General features: G+C 52.6%; 1 protein-coding gene across 2 annotated transcripts; it reads left to right on the top strand.

Annotated features, from left to right (window-relative positions):
• The first annotated feature begins 7,608 nt into the window (after positions 1-7,608).
• Positions 7,609-11,080, top strand: FXYD4 (FXYD domain containing ion transport regulator 4). 2 transcript variants are annotated; one of them, XM_055118837.1, is made up of 7 exons: positions 7,609-7,693; positions 8,157-8,189; positions 8,301-8,324; positions 10,237-10,311; positions 10,396-10,432; positions 10,816-10,853; positions 10,947-11,037. In XM_055118837.1, the coding sequence occupies exons 1-7, from the start codon at positions 7,654-7,656 to the stop codon at positions 10,964-10,966; spliced, it is 267 nt and encodes an 88-aa protein (XP_054974812.1). In that variant the 5' UTR covers positions 7,609-7,653; the 3' UTR covers positions 10,967-11,037. The 2 variants fall into 2 exon arrangements, with proteins under 2 accessions (XP_054974812.1, XP_054974811.1); XM_055118836.1 differs by having other exon boundaries at positions 10,816-11,080.
• Positions 11,081-17,265: the final 6,185 nt, after the last annotated feature.

Here is a 17,265-nt window from a genome sequence, read left to right as displayed (position 1 = left end):
TTAACACAAGAATTTGCAAGTTTTAGGACTTAGTATCTGGGGAACTGGGGATAAGGTCCAATATATATATTTCTTCTTATCAATCAGGTAGGCCTTGGAGCAATACAGAGGGCAGAGCCAATCCCAGCACCCCATATGGTCTGACAGGCCCACCAAGAGTGATCCCTAAACACAGGTCAAGAGTAATCCACTGGTATTGCACCCCTACTCCAAAAAAATAGGATCATGTTTTCCCTGTCATCTTCCTACAAGTGCTTTCTTTCTTTTTTGTCTTTTTTTTTTTTTTTTTTTTTTTTGCTTTTTGGGTCACACCCGGTGATGCACAGGGGTCACTCCTGGCTCTTCACTCAGGAATATCCCTGCCGGTGCTTAGAGGACCATATGGGATGCTGGGAATTGAACCCGGGTCAGCCGCGTGCAAGGCAAACACCCTACCTGCTGTGCTATCGCTCCAGCCCCACAAATGCTTTATTTCTGGATGCATATTCCCAATGGGCAGGGGAGCAGAACTCAGCTGAGTCTGGAAACGGGGGCTGAGTCCCCACTCTGCTACCCAGACACCATGTGTCCTTAAACAGAATTTCTCTTCGCTCCACGGGCTATCCCTGATGATGACTCTCATCCCCTCACACTGCAGCATGTGTGTAGCATTCCCTGCCACTGCGCCATCCACAAGGAGTGGAACCATCCAACGTCAACATCCCATAAACATCCGAAGTTGGCTCTGTCGTGGTTCCCACATTTTACAGCCCTGGGTCTGCTGTGCCGTTCCACCTGCCATGCATCCCTAGGGTAGCGTGAGCCCCTCCCCACACTGCACTGGCCGGGGCAGGTGGGCCCAAGTCCCTTCCTCTCTGCCTTCCTTTCTCCCCTGGCTATTTTCCTGCAGCGTTTCAGGAAACTGTCTCAGCCCTTGGAATGCAAATATGCATAGAATGACTATGAAGGTCATTCTGTCAGCAAGACACTTGCCCCTTGGCTGATTTGTTGACAGCAAGGCCAACTGCATGCTGGGTACCGGGGTAGACTCTACCAGTGTTGCCATGGGAACCCCTGTGGGCCCTTCCTCTTTGAAAGGTGTGTTTCCTGGGTACCTGCAATGACACTCTACTTGTGGATCCGTATGTGTGTAGTCAAAGAAACAACCCCATGTTTCTAGGCCTAGAGAACAGACTGCAGAGACCTCTCGTGCAACCTCTCACATCCCACGGTGATCATCTGGTGATTTACTAGAAGGTGGCAGAGGGGCCCAGTGGCATACTTCCCGCTTTCTGGATGAGCAAGCAGGCAGAAGAGGGAAAGCTGGTTGCACATAGCAAGGAAGCAGCAGAGCCTGGACTGGACTCCCAAGTATGTGCCATTAGTAATTCTATTGAATCCGGAGCTGGAGGTATTCGTGCTGCTCACACATATAGAGGGTTGACCCCAGGGTGGCCCGGTGGCCCTCTGCCACCCCACACCAAACCCTGAAGATCTGCAACTCTCCTTCACAGGGGAAGGAGCTGAAACTCTGCATTCTGCCAGCAGGTGGCAGAGATGAGCTTCAGACCCCACCTTAGACCCAGCGCCCATACGCTCTGTGTAGAAACGGAATCTTGCCGTGGTCAGGAGCTACGCCAGCTCTGCAGAGCTCAAAAATTGCTCCTGGCTGTGCCTAGGGGACCATACATAGTTCCAAGGATTAAACTGGGGTCTTTCATGGTGCCAGGCAAGTGCCTAAGCTGCTGTTCTGTCTCTCCAGCCCCAGGAGAGAGAGAGTTGATGTGCAGGACAGATTTATTTTTTGGTTTGGGGGCCTCAAGCAGTGGAGCTCAGGGGTTACTCCTGACTTGGTGCTCGGACGTCACTCCTGGCAGTGCCTGGGAGACTATATGCAGCACTGGCTTCCTGCAAGCAAATCATTTGCTCCAGCCCAGTGAACCACCTCTCCAGCCATTCTTTACTTTCTCCTTCCCCCCCTCCCCCTCTCCCCCACTGCTTTTGTTTTTGACTGGGACTGAATCCATATAACCCCCATGCTGCAGCTCCCACACCGACACTGAATCTGGAAGGAGCACTATGGAAGGAGCTCAAGAGGAGGTGCTGTGGGCTCACACGCAGAAGGTGTCTGGGCGGTGTGGACAAAGGAGGCAGCATTTCTGCCCTCTGTCTCTGTCCCCGAAAACAGGGAACAGGGTAGACGCAAGAGGGTATGGTCATAGGTGGGGTGAAACCAACAGGAACAGACATGGGGGCAAGGAGGGCGGGGCCCACACCTGACCCAGGAAGTCAGGGTCAGGACCTGGCTCCCACTCTCACAGGGTGTCAGGGGTCTGGTCAGAAATTGGCTGGTCCTGTGGGGTGATAGTGAGCCCCTGCCATCCCCCTTGATGAAGAGTGCGGAAAAGCCATAAAACCGCTGAGCAAGTGGCATCTCAAGGCCAGTGGCAGGCTCCTTATCACTGCATTGTCCCTGGGACAAACCTCCCCTGCTTTTGCTGGGACAAGAATCTGGAGTCAGGGGTTGGAGCAATAGGACAGTGGGTAGGGCGCTTGTCTTCCATGCGGCCTACATGGATTTGATTCCCCAGCACAAGATATAGTCCCCGAGCCCTGCCAGCAGTGATCCCCAGGGCACAGAGCCAGGAGGAAGCCCCGAGCACCACCAGCTTCGGCCCCCTAACCTCCCCCCCTCAAAAAAATCCAGAAGTACTTGTGAGCCCATGGGAAGCAGAGACGCCGAAGATCCACCGGTGAGCCTGAGGCCCCGCACATCCCTCCCTCTGGCTCTGTCCTAGCTGCAGATCTGGCCTGCTAGGCATGGCAGGCACGGCCTCTTATTTTTCTTCCAGGTGCTGAGGCTCAAGGTTTTACATTCACAGCATAAATCCTCTGCCACTGAGCCACATTCCCCAGAGCTGTCTCCTTCTGGGCTCACAAGGGAGGGGCAGGAAAGATAGGAGAGGGGCTAAGCACGGGCCTTGCTCACAGCTACCTCAGGTTTAATCCCAAACTTGGTATCACAAGGTCCTACCCCACCCTCAAGCCACTCGGGGTGGTCCAGGTTATCCCTGGCATCATCAGTCCCTTGCACTGAACCAGGGACACAGTTGGCCAAAGATTCCTTGGGAGAGACGCCCAGGATTCCTGAATCCCACTTAGAAGACCCAAAAAATTTAAAAAATAAATCAATAAAAGGTCAGACTGAGGAGAGAGGGAGTGGCAGAGAGCAGCAGAGGTCCTGGAGCCCGACCAGTTCCCTCCTGCCTGATAGTATTGTTGCTCTGGGCGTGGCCTCTGGCTTTAAAGAGCAGAACCCACCGGGGCTGAACGCAGCCTCCTCAGACCTGCTCTCCATCCCTGCTGCAGGAACTCGGCAGACGGGGCGCGCAGGTGAGCAGGTATGGGTCAGATTGAGGGGTCATCTCTGGCACTGAGGCTCTGAGAGGCTGGGGGGCAGGGGAGTTCAGGGACGGGTGGGGACCCAATATTCTAGGCACCAGGGAGCAAGGCTGGAGGATTGGATGGTGCGTGCCCTGGGACAGGGGTCTATGAATGGTGGTTTAAGGGGAGAGGAACCAGCATGCGTAAGAGAGATGGTTCAAAGGGCTAGAGCAGGGGCTGGAGCGATAGCACAGCGGGTAGGGCGTTTGCCTTGAACGCACCAACCCGGGTTCAATTCCCAGCATCCCATATGGTCCCCTGAGCACCACCAGGAGTAATTCCTGAGTGCAGAGCCAGGAGTAACCCCTGTGCATCGCCGGGTGTGACCCAAAAAGCAAAAAAAAAAAGGGCTAGAGCACACGCCTGGCGTGCCCAGACCCCTGATTCTACCTCTAGTCCTACAGGAGTAGCTCTGGTGGTCCACAGGACCCCCGGGGAAGGCTGGTGCTGTCGCTCAGGCTGGAGCACATGCTTTGCAGTCGGGAGGCCTGGGTTTGATCCCCAGCACCACATGGTCCCCTGAGCACCGCCAGGAACTGCCCCTGAGTTCCAACAAGTATACCCCAATAAAAAATGTGAATGTTGAAGTGAATTTGGGATCCTCCTGGTCCCGGAATGCCAGGATGGTAGAAGGGAAGAGAGACCTGAAGCCAAAAAGGGCCCACTTAGGAGACTGCTCCAAGGAGACTACTCCTCCGTCAGGAGCCTGCGAGGTGGCTCAGAGTGCCAGAGCGAGTGACCCACATGCTGAAGTCCCAGGTCCCATCTCAGTATTAGAGTCCTCAGCCAAACCCCTGGTACAACCTCAAGCCCCACCAGGATGGTCCCAAAATAAGAACCAAAAGCCAAAAGAAGCATGTTTGGGGGGTTTTGTGGGATGGTTTGGGTTTTTTTGTTTTTGGCATTTGGGGTCACATCCAGCAGTGTTCAGGGGTTATTCTGGCTCGGCACTTAGGAATTACTCCTGGCAGTGCTTGGGGGGCCATATGGGATGCCCAGGTTGGCCACATGCAAGGCAAATGCCTTACCTGCTGTACTATTGCTCCAGTTCAGAAAGAGCATGTTTATTACCTCTCTTTTCTACATACTTGTGCTTCAAAGGACTCTCCTGTATTCATATCTTTAACTTTTTTGGCCACACCAGGCAGTGCTTAGGGGCCACTCCCGGTGGTGCTCAGGGGATCAAACCCAGGAGTTAACTCTCCAAAAAAAAAGAAATTAATGGGGGGGGGGGAGGCTGGAGCGATAGCACAGCGAGTAGGGCGTTTGTCTTGCACTTGGCTGACCCGGGTTCAATTCCCAGCATCCCATATGGTCCCCTGAGCACCGTCAGGAGTGATTCCTGAGTGCAGAGCCAGGAGTAACCCCTGTGCAATGCCGGGTGTGGCGCCAAAAGAAAAAAAAAAGAAATTAATTGGGGAGGGATGTTTGGGCCACACCGGGATATGCTCCAGGCTTACTCCTACTTCTGTGCTCAGGGATCACCCCAGGCAGGACCCAGGGGACCATATGCAGTTCCTGGTTGGCTGAGTGCAAGGCAAGTGCCTTACCCACCTACTATTCATTCCCATCCTTCTCCTCCTTTTATTGTTTTGTTTCATAACAATACGATGTTATGAATTGTATTGGGGTGGGGAGCACACTTGGCATTGCTCAGGGCTTACTCCTGGCTCTGCACTCAGAGATCTCTCCTGGCAGTGCTCAGGGAACCATGTGGAATGCCGGGGATTGAATTCAGGTGGGCTATGTGCAAGGCAAATGCCCTCACCACTGTGCTATAACTCTGACCCCATCCTTCCTTTTTAAATTTTATTTATTTATTTATTTTTGCATTTTGGGTCACACCCGGCAATGCACAGGGGTTACTCCTGGCTTTGCACTCAGAAATTACTCCTGGCGGTGCTCAGGTTCGATGCTGAGAATTGAACCCAGGTCAGCTGCGTGCAAGGCAAACGCCCTAACCACTGTGCTATTGCTCCAGACCGCCCCCCACCCCCGCTCCCCCCATCCTTCCCTGTGCGGGACTGGAGCAATAGTACAGCGGGTAGGGCGTTTGCCTTGCACAGGGCTGACCCGGGTTCGATTCCCAGCATCCCATATGGTCCCCCAAGCACCAGCAGGAGTGATTCCTGAGTGCAAAACCAGGAGTAACCCCTGAGCATGGCTGGGTGTGACCCCAAAAAAAAAACAAAACAATAATACCTTGTGCTAGACACTCTTGAGACTTCATGTCTCATCACATCGAATCCAATCCTAACTAGCTAACTTTACTAGTTCACATCGAATCCAATCCTAACTAGCTAGAAACAATCAGCCTCTTTTTTCACACCCCGGCACAGAGTTTAGGAACAAGCTGAGTCACACAACTCTTTTGTGACTGCGGGAAGAAGTCCCAGCCAGCTGAGCGCAGCAGGTCATAATGGATTCCTGCGGCCACTGCCCTCAGTTAACAATGTGCAGAATGCGAGGAGGGTCTTATCTCTCAGATTCAGCCCCTGGAATAGCCAACAGGAATCCTTGGTACCCTGAGGAGACAGGAGCAGTGACCCTCTACTGGTCAGTTTCCAGGGGGTACAGACTCTGGGACTTGGGGCTGCCCTAAAGGGGGTTCCTGGAGGGTGAGGTGAGAGCCCAGTCAGCAGCTGGCAGTCCCACGCTCCCCTTTCCTACTCGGCATCTGTGCCCCAGCTCAGCCCCGGGCAAGCCCTCCAGAAGGTTCTTATGGAATCTGGCCTGATGGTGCCCTAGGTACTGACCTTGGGGACAATGGCCCCAGGCCCTCTGTGGGCGTGGGCAAGAGGGGACACCCAAACTGAAGTTAGGAAGAGCCTTTTTCTCTAAACTTGAGCGGGTATCTGGATATGGAGGGCAGGGGGCTTTCCACGCTGGGGCTATTCTTGGTTCCTTGCTTAGGAGTGACGGTGGCCATGCTCAGGGGACTGCGCGGGTGCTAGGGATTCAAGTTAGGGTTGTGGCCACTGCAGCTGCATCCACAGCAAATGCTTTGCCCCTTCTTGTCTGTCCCACCCCCAAGTGCAGGATTTTTTTTTTCCTTTTTGGGTCACACCCGGCAATGCACAGGGGTTACTCCTGGCTCATGCACTCAGGAATTACTCCTGGAGGTGCTCGGGGAATCATGGGTTGCTGGGAATCGAACTCGGGTCGGTCGCGTGCAAGGCAAATGCCCGACCCGCTGTGCTATCGCTCCAGCCCACCAAGTGCAGGATTTTAACAGCTTTTTTGTTTGGGGACTATATACTGGTGCTCCAGGCCTATCTGTCTCTCAGACCCTTAATACAGCTTTGTTCGGGTTAGTTTTGGGGCCACACCTGGTGGTGCTCAGAGCTCAGCACACCTTATGGGATTCCAGGGATAGAAACTTCGGCCACTTGCAAGTCAAATGCCCTATCCGTTGTACTTTGTCTCCAGACCACTCTTATTAGGTATTTAACTGTATGTTAATTGCTCCAAACAAACACAACTATAACTGATGCAGTCCCACAAACTCCCTCAAGGTATGGCCTTCAGTCCTAGATTTAAGTCACTGTGAGGTTCAAGCAGAACAGACCAGAGTCTTCAGTAAAACCCCGCACCCTAAAAGCAGGTCCTTGACAATGAATTTGCTCAAAAGCAGCTGAGAGGTCAGAATGTGTCTCTGGGAGAGAACACGCTGTGCAATGTAGTCCCAGCAGGGACATTTGCCTTGCACACAACACAGCCAAGCTAGGTTCAGTCCTTGGCACCCACCACATGTGGCCCCCTGAGCCCCGCCAGGAGTAATCTCAGAGCACACAGGGCAGAGGTAAGCCCTGAGCAATGCTGGGTGTGACCCAAAAAGCAAGTCCCCTCAAACAAATTTTTTTAAGCTGTCTGAATTCTCTTTTTTTTTTTCTTTTCTGGGTCACACTCGGCATTGCTCTGGGGCTATTCCTCGCTTTGCACTCAGGAATTACTCCTGGCGGTGCTGGGGGACCATATGGGATTGAACCCTGGTTGGCCATGTGCAAGGCATATGCCCTTTTCCCCCCACCCCCCGCTGAACTATTGCTTCAGCCCAAAGCTGTCTGGGTTCTCTGTCAGTGTTAGACGGAATAGTGATTCTCCAGGCCCTGCACTGCTGTTAACATCTCTAGCTGAGGAAGTTTCTCAGAGAGCCCCCTAAGTGCCCCCTGGGACTCTCCCCACCAGGTGCTGTGAGCTGCCTACCCCTTCTCTATCCTCTGCTGGGACATGGACAGAGTGACCCTGGGCCTCCTCCTGGTGCTGGCAGGTGAGTTCTCCCAGGTGACCTTGCTGCTGGGGACCAAGACAGTGACAGGCAACATCTCCCAAAGGTGCTGTCCAGGGCCCAGGCATGAAGCATCTCAAATGGACCAGAGCAGAAGCTCGCTTGCTCTCACACACACACACACACACACACACACACACACACACAGTTTGGCAAATGGACATTTTCCCAGAGAGGGTAAAAAGACACCAACATACTATCTCATTTTGTGTACAAGAAAGAGCTGAAGAAACAGGAATGTAGGAAGGGGGACAGATACCAAAGGTGTGGGACAAAACCCCAGGTTATTGGTAGATGGGAAAGTTGCAAAGGAAGGTGGGGAACTGTAATCCCTACAGTGCCCCCCAATTATGCTGACCTTTGGCACTGGAATCTTGTGGTCCTGCCCACTGACTCATTTTGGACCTGCGTCCTGAATTAACATCAGTCCCCTTCTCCCACCCAGGTCTACCAGCCCTGGAAGCTAATGACGTGGTTGGTGAGTGAGACCCCAGCTGCCCTGTCACATCAACTCTGCATTTTCCCTCCGAGACCCCAAAGTGTCTCCCAGTTCTGGCCCTCATTCATTCTTTTATTTTCTTTCCTGCAGATAAAAACAGTCCCCTCTACTACGGTAAGAGCAAACACCACCCCTCCTCCCGCCACCTCCCTCTTCTTTACCGCCTTCCCTCCCCCCCCATCCTGGATCTCTTCCCTCATGTTTCCGTGATCCCTGTGCAAGGGTTATTCCAGACGCGTTTGGGGAACACGTCATGCAAGGGATTGAACACAGGGCTTCCACTTTTTTTTTTCTTTTTGGGTCATACCCAGTGATGCACAGGGGTTACTCCTGGCCCTGCACTCAGGAATTACTCCTGGCGGTGGTTGGGGGACCGTATGGGATGCCGGTTATTGAACTTGGGTCAGCCGCGTGCAAGGCAAACACCCTGCCTGCTATACTATTGCTCCGGCCCAGCGCTTCCACTTTTGTGTTATCTCCCTTGCCTGTTTTATTTTCATTGCTGTCTTTTTGTTTAAGAGTCTCCCAAGCAGTGCTGGGGACGAGCATCACACCTGGTAGAACAAGGGAAGCCGGGCAGTGCCAGGGATCGAAGCCAAGGCCTTGAATATCTGGCCAGGCATGTGCTCCAGCCCTCTGAGCTATCTCCTCAGCCCTTCTTGGATCTCTTCTACACTAAACAAACAATGGGGAATATAGACCTCAGTGGAGACAGTGGGCATTGAAGGGGTGCAAGGCGGGCTGGGCAGGAGGAGCAGGGTGGGGATTAAAGAATTAGCACTGGGATTAAAAGAATGAGGCCTGGGGCTGGAGTGATAGCACAGCGGGTAGGGCATTTCCCTTGCACGAGGCCGACCCGGTTCTAATCCCAGCATCCCATATGGTCCCCTGAGCACCTCCAGGGGTGATTCCTGAGTGCAGAGCCAGGAGTGACCCCTGTGCATCACCGGGTGTGACCCAAAAAGCAAAAACAATTAAAAAACATACATAAAATATAAAAGAATGAGGCCTGAGATGGGTGTAATTTAGGGGCATAGCACTTGCCATGCATAGGGGAAATCTGGGCTCAATCCCCAGCACTGCGGTGGAGGGGTGGAAATGGATGGGACATGGGAGGGTGTAGAAGAGAGCCCAGAGGAGCAACAGTACAGTGGGTAGGGCATAGGTAGGGCATTCATGCGCCCACCCAGGTTCGATCCCTGGCATCTCATATAGTCTCCCAGCACCACCAAGGGCAATTCCTGCATGCAGAGTCAGGAGTAACACCTAAGCACTGCCAAGTGTGCCCCTGCCCACCCAGGTTCGATCCCTGGCATCTCATAGTCTCCCAGCACCACCAAGGGCAATTCCTGCATGCAGAGTCAGGAGTAACACCTAAGCACTGTCAAGTGTGCCCCTGCCCCCCCCCCCCAAAAAAAAGAAAAGAAACAAAAAGGACCAGAGAGATGAACAGCATGTAGGGCACTTGCCTTATATGCTACCAACTTGGAATTTTTTTTTGCTTTGCTTTTGGGGTCACACCCAGTGATGCACAGGGGTTACTCCTGGCTCTGCACTCAAGAATTACGCCTGGCAGTGCTCAGGGGACCATATGGGATGCTGGGAATTGAACCTGGGTTGGTGCATGCAAGGCAAATGCCCTACCCGCTTTGCTATTGCTCCAGCCCCCCAAGTTGGATTTTTATCCCCAGTATCCCATATAATCATCTGAGCCCCACCAGGAGGTAATCCCCAAGCATAGAGCAAGGAGTAAGCCTACCCTCCAGCATCACTGTGCGCACTCAGCATCCTGAGTCGGTTCGAGTGCCACCTCTCTTCTTGATCAGCCTGCAACCTCCTGCTTTGTTTGAGGCTGCTTTTCCTTCCTGGTGCTTCCCACCGGAAATTGCAGGGCACCGCTTTACTGGCTCGTCTTTCTCTTGTCTGTTTGAGCATCTGCACAAGCAGAGGCTCGTAAATATCTTTTGCTGGGAGTGCCGCAGGCAGAGTCAGGCTGGCTCCATCAGGCCCCTCTCTGTTCCCCCAGACTGGGAGACCCTGCAGCTGAGCGGGACCATCTGTGCAGCGATCCTGTGCGTCGCCGGAATCGGCTTCCTCCTGAGTGAGCAGTGGGGAGGGGGGAGAGGGTGGACAGATGGGTGGCCCCGGCTCCGATCCTGGCACTCACCTTCTCTTCTACTCACAGGCAATAAATGCAAATGCAAACACAAGCAGAAGCCCAGGTGAGATTGGGCCCCTTTTAAGTGCTCCCCCTTAAAGTTCTACACCATACAGAAAGATATCTGACTGCTCCCCGGGCTTCCACTGGGATTTGCTGTGCTCTGGTAACCAACCCTGAATGGACCCCAAACAGCCCACAGTATCGCTTCAAATGACCCTGGGGCTGGGGAGAGATGGCTTCGGGGACTGGAGCACACGCTTTGCATGTAGGAGGCAATATCCACACTTATCCCAAAGGTAGAGCCCCTATGTAAATAACCTCAAAAGTTAAGTGACAGTCTAAGAAGAACAAAGGAGACGCCCCTGTGGAGGGGTACCGGGAGTGGTGGGGCCGAGGGGGTGGAAATAAGGGCTGAGCATACTAATCAATCTCTTCCTACCACAGCCCCCTATCAGAGAAAGCTGTTCCACTCATCACTCCAGGTGAGGCGAGACCTGCAGGCCAGCCTTGCTTCAAAGTATGACGCGGGGAGGCTGTGCAGTGGCTGTCTCACACCTGACCCGTTCTCTCTGCAGGCTCTGCCAGTTCCTGCTGAGCACGTCGTGGTGCTCCCACTGCTGACACCCACGACTGCCTCCCCAGTTGGGGCAGGTCTTAGCTCCTGTGATGGCCTTTCTCTGCAAGTGGGCCTGGGAGGTGGGTCGGTCGCCTGGCCCCCTTCTGATGGGAGCCTATGGAACCTGGTTTGTAGTAAATTAAACAGCTTCCTCCCTTGGTCCTGTGATCTCTGTGGGGCTGGTGGGGGCTGAGAGGCTTTCTCAGGACAGCCAGCCTCACAGCGGCAGGGTGGCGTAGACACATGGATTGGAGTCTGTCTGTCCTGAGGCCTCCTCGAAGCATGCTTCCACTCTGGTCCCCTCTCGATCATCATTGTGACACGCCCCATGCCAGGCACTGCAGTCATAGCAGAGGACCTGGCAATGTCCACACTCTGCCTGGAGACCCCAGAACAGGCCTCCCAAACACTTGTCATGCTGGCATGACCCTCTGCTAAGACCCCATCTCACTGAGTGCTCCTGGCACTCACACGGCCCAGAGACCACCTTCCCCAGGGAACAGCCTATGACATATCCCACTAAGCTATATCCCAAGAAGTCGTGCACGGCGCCTTTTAAAATCCAAACCATGCCAATCTAGGTCCGTCAGTGGGTCTGAATCCCACTTCTGGAATGTCTCACTGCTACTCTTTCATCAGTTCTCTGTCTTGTAATTTAACAACACTCGCTAAACTCTACCACCCAGGAAGGGGGGAAAAGCGCTGAACTCCTCACCCCTTCTCCCTCAGGGAGCTGTGAGGAGGGGAGGAGAGGGCGGCTGGGAGGGCAGTCAAGGTTCTCCCTTTGCCCATGACTCATAGTCTGGACCTGGAGGATGAAACAGGACCTGTGCTGGTATTCAAACGAATAGCACATTATGCCAAACCCTCCACTCCTCAGAGTCAGAGTGATGTCAGATTCTCTAGCTGGATCCTGGACTTCCAGTCCCCTGACTGCACAGGGTTCAGGAGACCAGGACAGGGGAATCTAAAGGCTAAGGACCTACATTCTGGTCCTCAGAGTTCTCTCTAGGCCTTTCAGTCTAAAACTTCTGTAGAGGCCTCTTGAAGCAGAATATAGAAGAGTCTGGGGTGAGACTGGGGACAGACAGTGAGGAGAGAGTGCCAAGTGTGACCCCAGACTGCAGCTGGAATTCCACAAACCCACGTGGGACCTAGGACATAGGACTGAAAGTACATCACAGCCCAGGGTGGCTTGGTCGAGCACCGTAGGAAGCTGTGGACAGTCTATTCTGTAATATTTTCAGTACAATGTGAGTCATGCATTAAAAAGGCATGCATGAGAAGAAAAAGGGGTGGAAATTAAAGGACCTGCGACTCAAGTAGAGCAGAACTTAGTCTTATACTAGGTTTCTCCCCTACTGGGGAGCTTCTTTCTCTTCTGCTTACTTTGCAATCAACTTTCTATTTTCTAAAAACAAGAAATAGAACGACTGCCTTCCATGTGCCAAACCCTGGGTTCTTTATTTTATTTTGGTTTTGTTTCTGAGTCACACCTGACAGTGCTCAGGTCTTATTTCTAGGTCTGTGCTCAAGGATCATTCCTGGTAATGCTCAGGGGACCATAGGGAATGCTAAGGATCGAACCTGGGTCAGTTGTGTGCAAGGCAAGCACCCTATCTGCTGTTTTCCTCTCCTGGATTCTATCCCCAGGGTTTTTTATGGTCTGCCACGTCCCCTCCAGTAACACCACCAGTTGAGGTCTGAGTTACCCAGGGAGCATCGCTAAGATCCAGGGTTGTCATCCTGTCCTGTCCGTTGTTCATCCATTTGCACGAGTGGGCACCAGAAACGTCTCCATTGTGAGACTTGTTACAGCTTTTGGCATATCGAATATGCCACGGGTAGCTTGCCAGGCTCTGCCGCGCGGGAGCGGGATACTCTCCGTAGCTTGCCGGCTCTCCGAGAGGGACAGAGGAATCGAACCCCGGGTCTGCCGCGTGCAAGGCAAACGCCCTGCCCGCTATGCTAAGATCCAGGGTACGGTGGGTAAAAGCACTTGCCTTCCAGGCACTGAGACCGGATTCGAACTCCAGCACCGCATATCATCCCCTGAGCACCGCCAAGAGTGATCCCTGAGCCGAGACCCAAAAGGGGAGGTGGGGGGGAGTGTGCCGTAAGAGCAGCAAGGGTGACAGGGAGATCTAAGCTGATTCTTCAGAGATAAAATGCAGAGAAGCCAGGCGTGTGAACCTCCTTCCCAGTAGAGGGAATATGGCGTGCAAACAGCCTAAAGCACCAACCTTCACACTTCTTGTTTTTCGAGAATCAAAGAAAAGGCAGTATAGTGGAGCTGTGAGAGCAAGAGCGGCGGCGGACACAACAGGAGAGCCACTGCCCTCTGCTGGGTAGGAGCCGACCTGCAGGAGCCGGAAGCCCCTGCAGCAGGAGGAGGGCACCGCGGGCGTGCATCGACGCAGGCGCAGGCGCAGGCGCACTCCGGCCCAGGCGCAGGCGTGCGGAGCACAAAGAAGGGATGGGCGGAGCCGCCATGCGAAACTGCGTCAGAACCTCGGGATGGCGATTTCCCATGCTTATGAGGGGGTGCAAATTCCTCTCCTTGGCACACGAAAGGATGCTGGTGTGAGTGGATTGCGTTTGAGAAAATAGAAAATAAAAAAAGAAAATAAGACGTTTTAGCCATGAAAGCAAAAACGTGTAGTCCCGGAGTCACGGTGGCGACATCGTCAGACAGCCCCATCTGCGTCACAGTTGACCCAAGTCTTAACCAGCACATGCTGGAGGCAGCTCTACCGTTTGAGATTATACCAGTAGGAAAGATATGCCATTTAATGCCATTCTTTATCTGGGTACCCCAGCCCCGGGGATTCTGGCCCCAATTCTAGGGCGAACGGCTGCTTCCCGCCTGTGATCTAGGGCCGCCCTCGGCTTTCTGCTGGGGGAGGGGGTGCCCTGTGGCGGTCCAGGGGGACGCGCGGTGCTCGGTGCTCGGTGCTGTGCATCCACCGCTTCATTCAAATTTCGTATTTCTCCTGGCTAGATCCCAGAATTGCCCCAGATTCTTTGTTCGGGGGGAGGGAGTGCGGGGGAGGGTGACCACACCCGGCTGTGCTGAGGGCTTCTGGCTCTGCCTGGTAATTGCTCCTGGCCGGCTCCGAGGGTCATCTGGGATGGCACAGATCGAACCCGGTGAACTATCGCTCCGGCCTTAAACTGCTCCGGATTCTGTAAGCTGCCATTCCAGAGTCTGAAGGGAAAGGGGATGGTTTATTGCAACCCTGGACCTGACTGCAATTACTATCTCTTGCCTGGTGATTTAGGCTGATTCCACCTATCCACGCTGGAGCGAGAGCCGTCGTGTGGGGGGCAGGGAATCTGGGTTAATCAGCGCAGGAGGATTTGGGAGCGGAAGGCGACATCCGAGGCAGGGGACCATGCAGGATGGAGTCTGTGCTAGCTCATGAGGCTGGAAGCTAGGCTCTTTTAGAGGCTGCCATTCCCTGCCCCCCCTCCTTTCCTCCGTTCTAACCCGAGAAAGGCTAGGATGAAAGGATCCTCTCCCGTTCTAGACTTTCTCCTGGGGGAGGGAATGACTTCGATCATAATTTCCTCTTGTTATCTTCTCCCAAATGAGGGAAGTGCCCAGGAAAGAACTAGAGTAAGCAAAGGGTAATTTTCCATTTAATCATAGTGTGAGACTGTTCGGATAACCTCGCAGCTCTGGGGAAATAGTACAGAGATTAGGGCCATCCCTAGCACTACACCGTCTCCCTCGCTTCTCTGGGTGTAACTCTGAAGGACCCCAGCTCTCCAATCGCTGGTGTAGTCTTGGAGGATCCCAGAGACTGCTGTAATGGTCCTGGTGTTCCCCAGAACCACTGGACCCCACACAGTGCTGAGGCTACAGCAATGAAGTGTCTGGCCATCGCTACTAGTAGTTTCCAGGGCCCAGGCACTGCTAGGAAGGCCCTTGCTGTAAAATATGTATGTACACACAACCTCAAAAAGCAGTATTTTGAGGCTAGGGAGATGTACCCTTAAAGGAGTAGAGCAATACCTTGTATAGGAAGTCCTGAGTTTTATTACACAACCCCACACAGGCACCATCCACTGGAAGTCCCCTGTAGCACTAGGTCCAAGGTTCAACCCATAGCCAGGTCACTACTGTCTGGTCCAGTTAACTAAATATTACCAGGAGTGGCCCTCACACTTTTGGGAGGCCTCCCAGCATGTTAATAAATACTGAAACCATTGTCAGAAATTAGAGGTACTGGCCAGAGACAGTATAATGGTCAGGGCACTTGCCTTGTATGTGACACTGCCAGTAATGATCCCTGAGCCTGGAGCTAGAAATAGCCCTTGAGCACCACTGGGTGTGCCCCACCCCCACCAAAATATATAGGAGCAATGATTCTCCTATATAAAACATCATTCTCATACATAAGACCCTGGGTTCGATTCCCAAACCTCTCAACGCATAAATATACATGTATATGTATATGGAATATACAAAAGTTTGTTTTTTTTTTTTAAGGGGGTACACCCAGCGATACTCAGGGGTTACTCCTGGCTCTGCGCTCAATAATTATTCCTGGAGGGATCAGGGAATCATATGGGATGCTGGGAATAGACCCAGGTCAGAGGTGTGCAAGGCAAGAGCTTTACCCACTGTACTTTGTCTCAAGCCCTATACAATAGTTCTTATACAAAAACTAGAGGCAATATGGGCAGCCTTAAAATTAGGACTTGACAATTGGACACACCTTCATGCCATGAAAGAGTGGAGGGAGCTCAGCTCTATGTACTACTTTGAAACAAAACTGAATAAACTGTTCTTTGCCATAGAAGACATGGCCTTGGTGACTAATATACAGGACCTGAGCTGTGACTATTGACTTACTAGACACTATTCAAAACCAGGAATAACTAATGTTACCCCTAAGATGGGACATGCTCTGTTCTTTATAGCAGATGTGAGGGGAGCTTGCAAACATCATGTGGCCTTCTTCTGGTCATGTAAAAACTAGGCAAGAGCTATTCTTTTTTCCCCCGTTTTTTGTGGGGGAGGGGTACCTTTTTGGATCACACCCAGCAAGGCTCAGGGGTTACTCCTGGCAGTGCTTGGGGGACCATATGGAATGCCAGGGTCCAGGTCGGCCACGTGCAAGGCAAATGCTATTCTATTGCTCAGGTCCAAGCTGCTACTCTCAGGAGAAAAATGACTCTGCCAAATAAATTTTACCTAAGATTGGGGATGTTGCCTCAGTGACCAGTGCATGCCTTTTATGAATGAGAACTGGGTCCAAACCCCAGCACACAAAATATGTATAATAGGGCTGGGATGGAGGGAGTGCAGATGGAGTGCAGAAATATACAAGGTACATGCCTTGCATGCAGGAGACCCAGGTTCAATACCTGACACTACATGGGTCTCCCAAACACCTCTGGGACTGACCCTCGAGCACCAAGCCTGGAATAGTCCCCACACACCACTGGGTGGGACACCCCAAGAAAGTGCTAACATTAAAGCTATGTTCCTGGGTGGCAAAAGTTCCAAAATGCAGTATCTTGCTTCAGCCATGCCTGGCAGTTCTCAGGGGCTACTCTAGGCTAAGGCATTGCACCTGGCAATTAACATAATGCTGGGGATTGGCCAGGCCTCCCACATGCAAAAATACAGTCCAGCCCATTCATCTATCTCCCTGATGCATTATCCCTGTAAATTTGAGGAAATTTCCTGGTTTTGCTCAGTATCACAGGTGGGCAGATGTTTAAAGGTCTACATAGGATATTTATGAGGACATTAAGTTTTGTGGGACATGCGGTCCTGATACTTACTGCTCTGAGCAGCCTTGAACAAAACAATTGTGCATGTCCCAATACGTTCTGGTGTATGTTGTAGGTAAAATGGTGTGGGAAGTAGCGAAAGGTTTGGGGCCACATGTAGAGGTGCTCAGGGGTCTGTGTGTGGTGTTGGGGAATGGACCGTTAGCCACAAGCAAGCTTGATGACTCTATAACCCATTTCTGGTTCACACTAAGCAGTGCTTGGGAGCAACTCCCATGGGGTTCAGTGCTGTGGGACCACTAATGGTAGTGTTCATGGGACCATGCTTACAAAACCAGGGATCTGGCATACAAAGCCTCCACACCAACTAACTCCTTGGACCCCTTAAAACCGACTTTTTACATTAGTATCAGGCCACCCACCCAATCTTTACCTCTCATCCCTACCCATTGGACTTTAGTTCTATCGCGTCCATGGGTTTACTTTTATCACCCCGCTGTTTCGTTACATAGCACCCCGGAGAGTAATCA

The sequence above is a fragment of the Sorex araneus genome, chromosome 11 (assembly GCF_027595985.1).
Source record: "Sorex araneus isolate mSorAra2 chromosome 11, mSorAra2.pri, whole genome shotgun sequence".
NCBI lineage: Eukaryota > Metazoa > Chordata > Mammalia > Eulipotyphla > Soricidae > Sorex > Sorex araneus.
The sequence above is the reverse complement of the archived record's forward strand: the minus strand, read 5'-3'. Positions and strand labels throughout refer to the sequence as shown.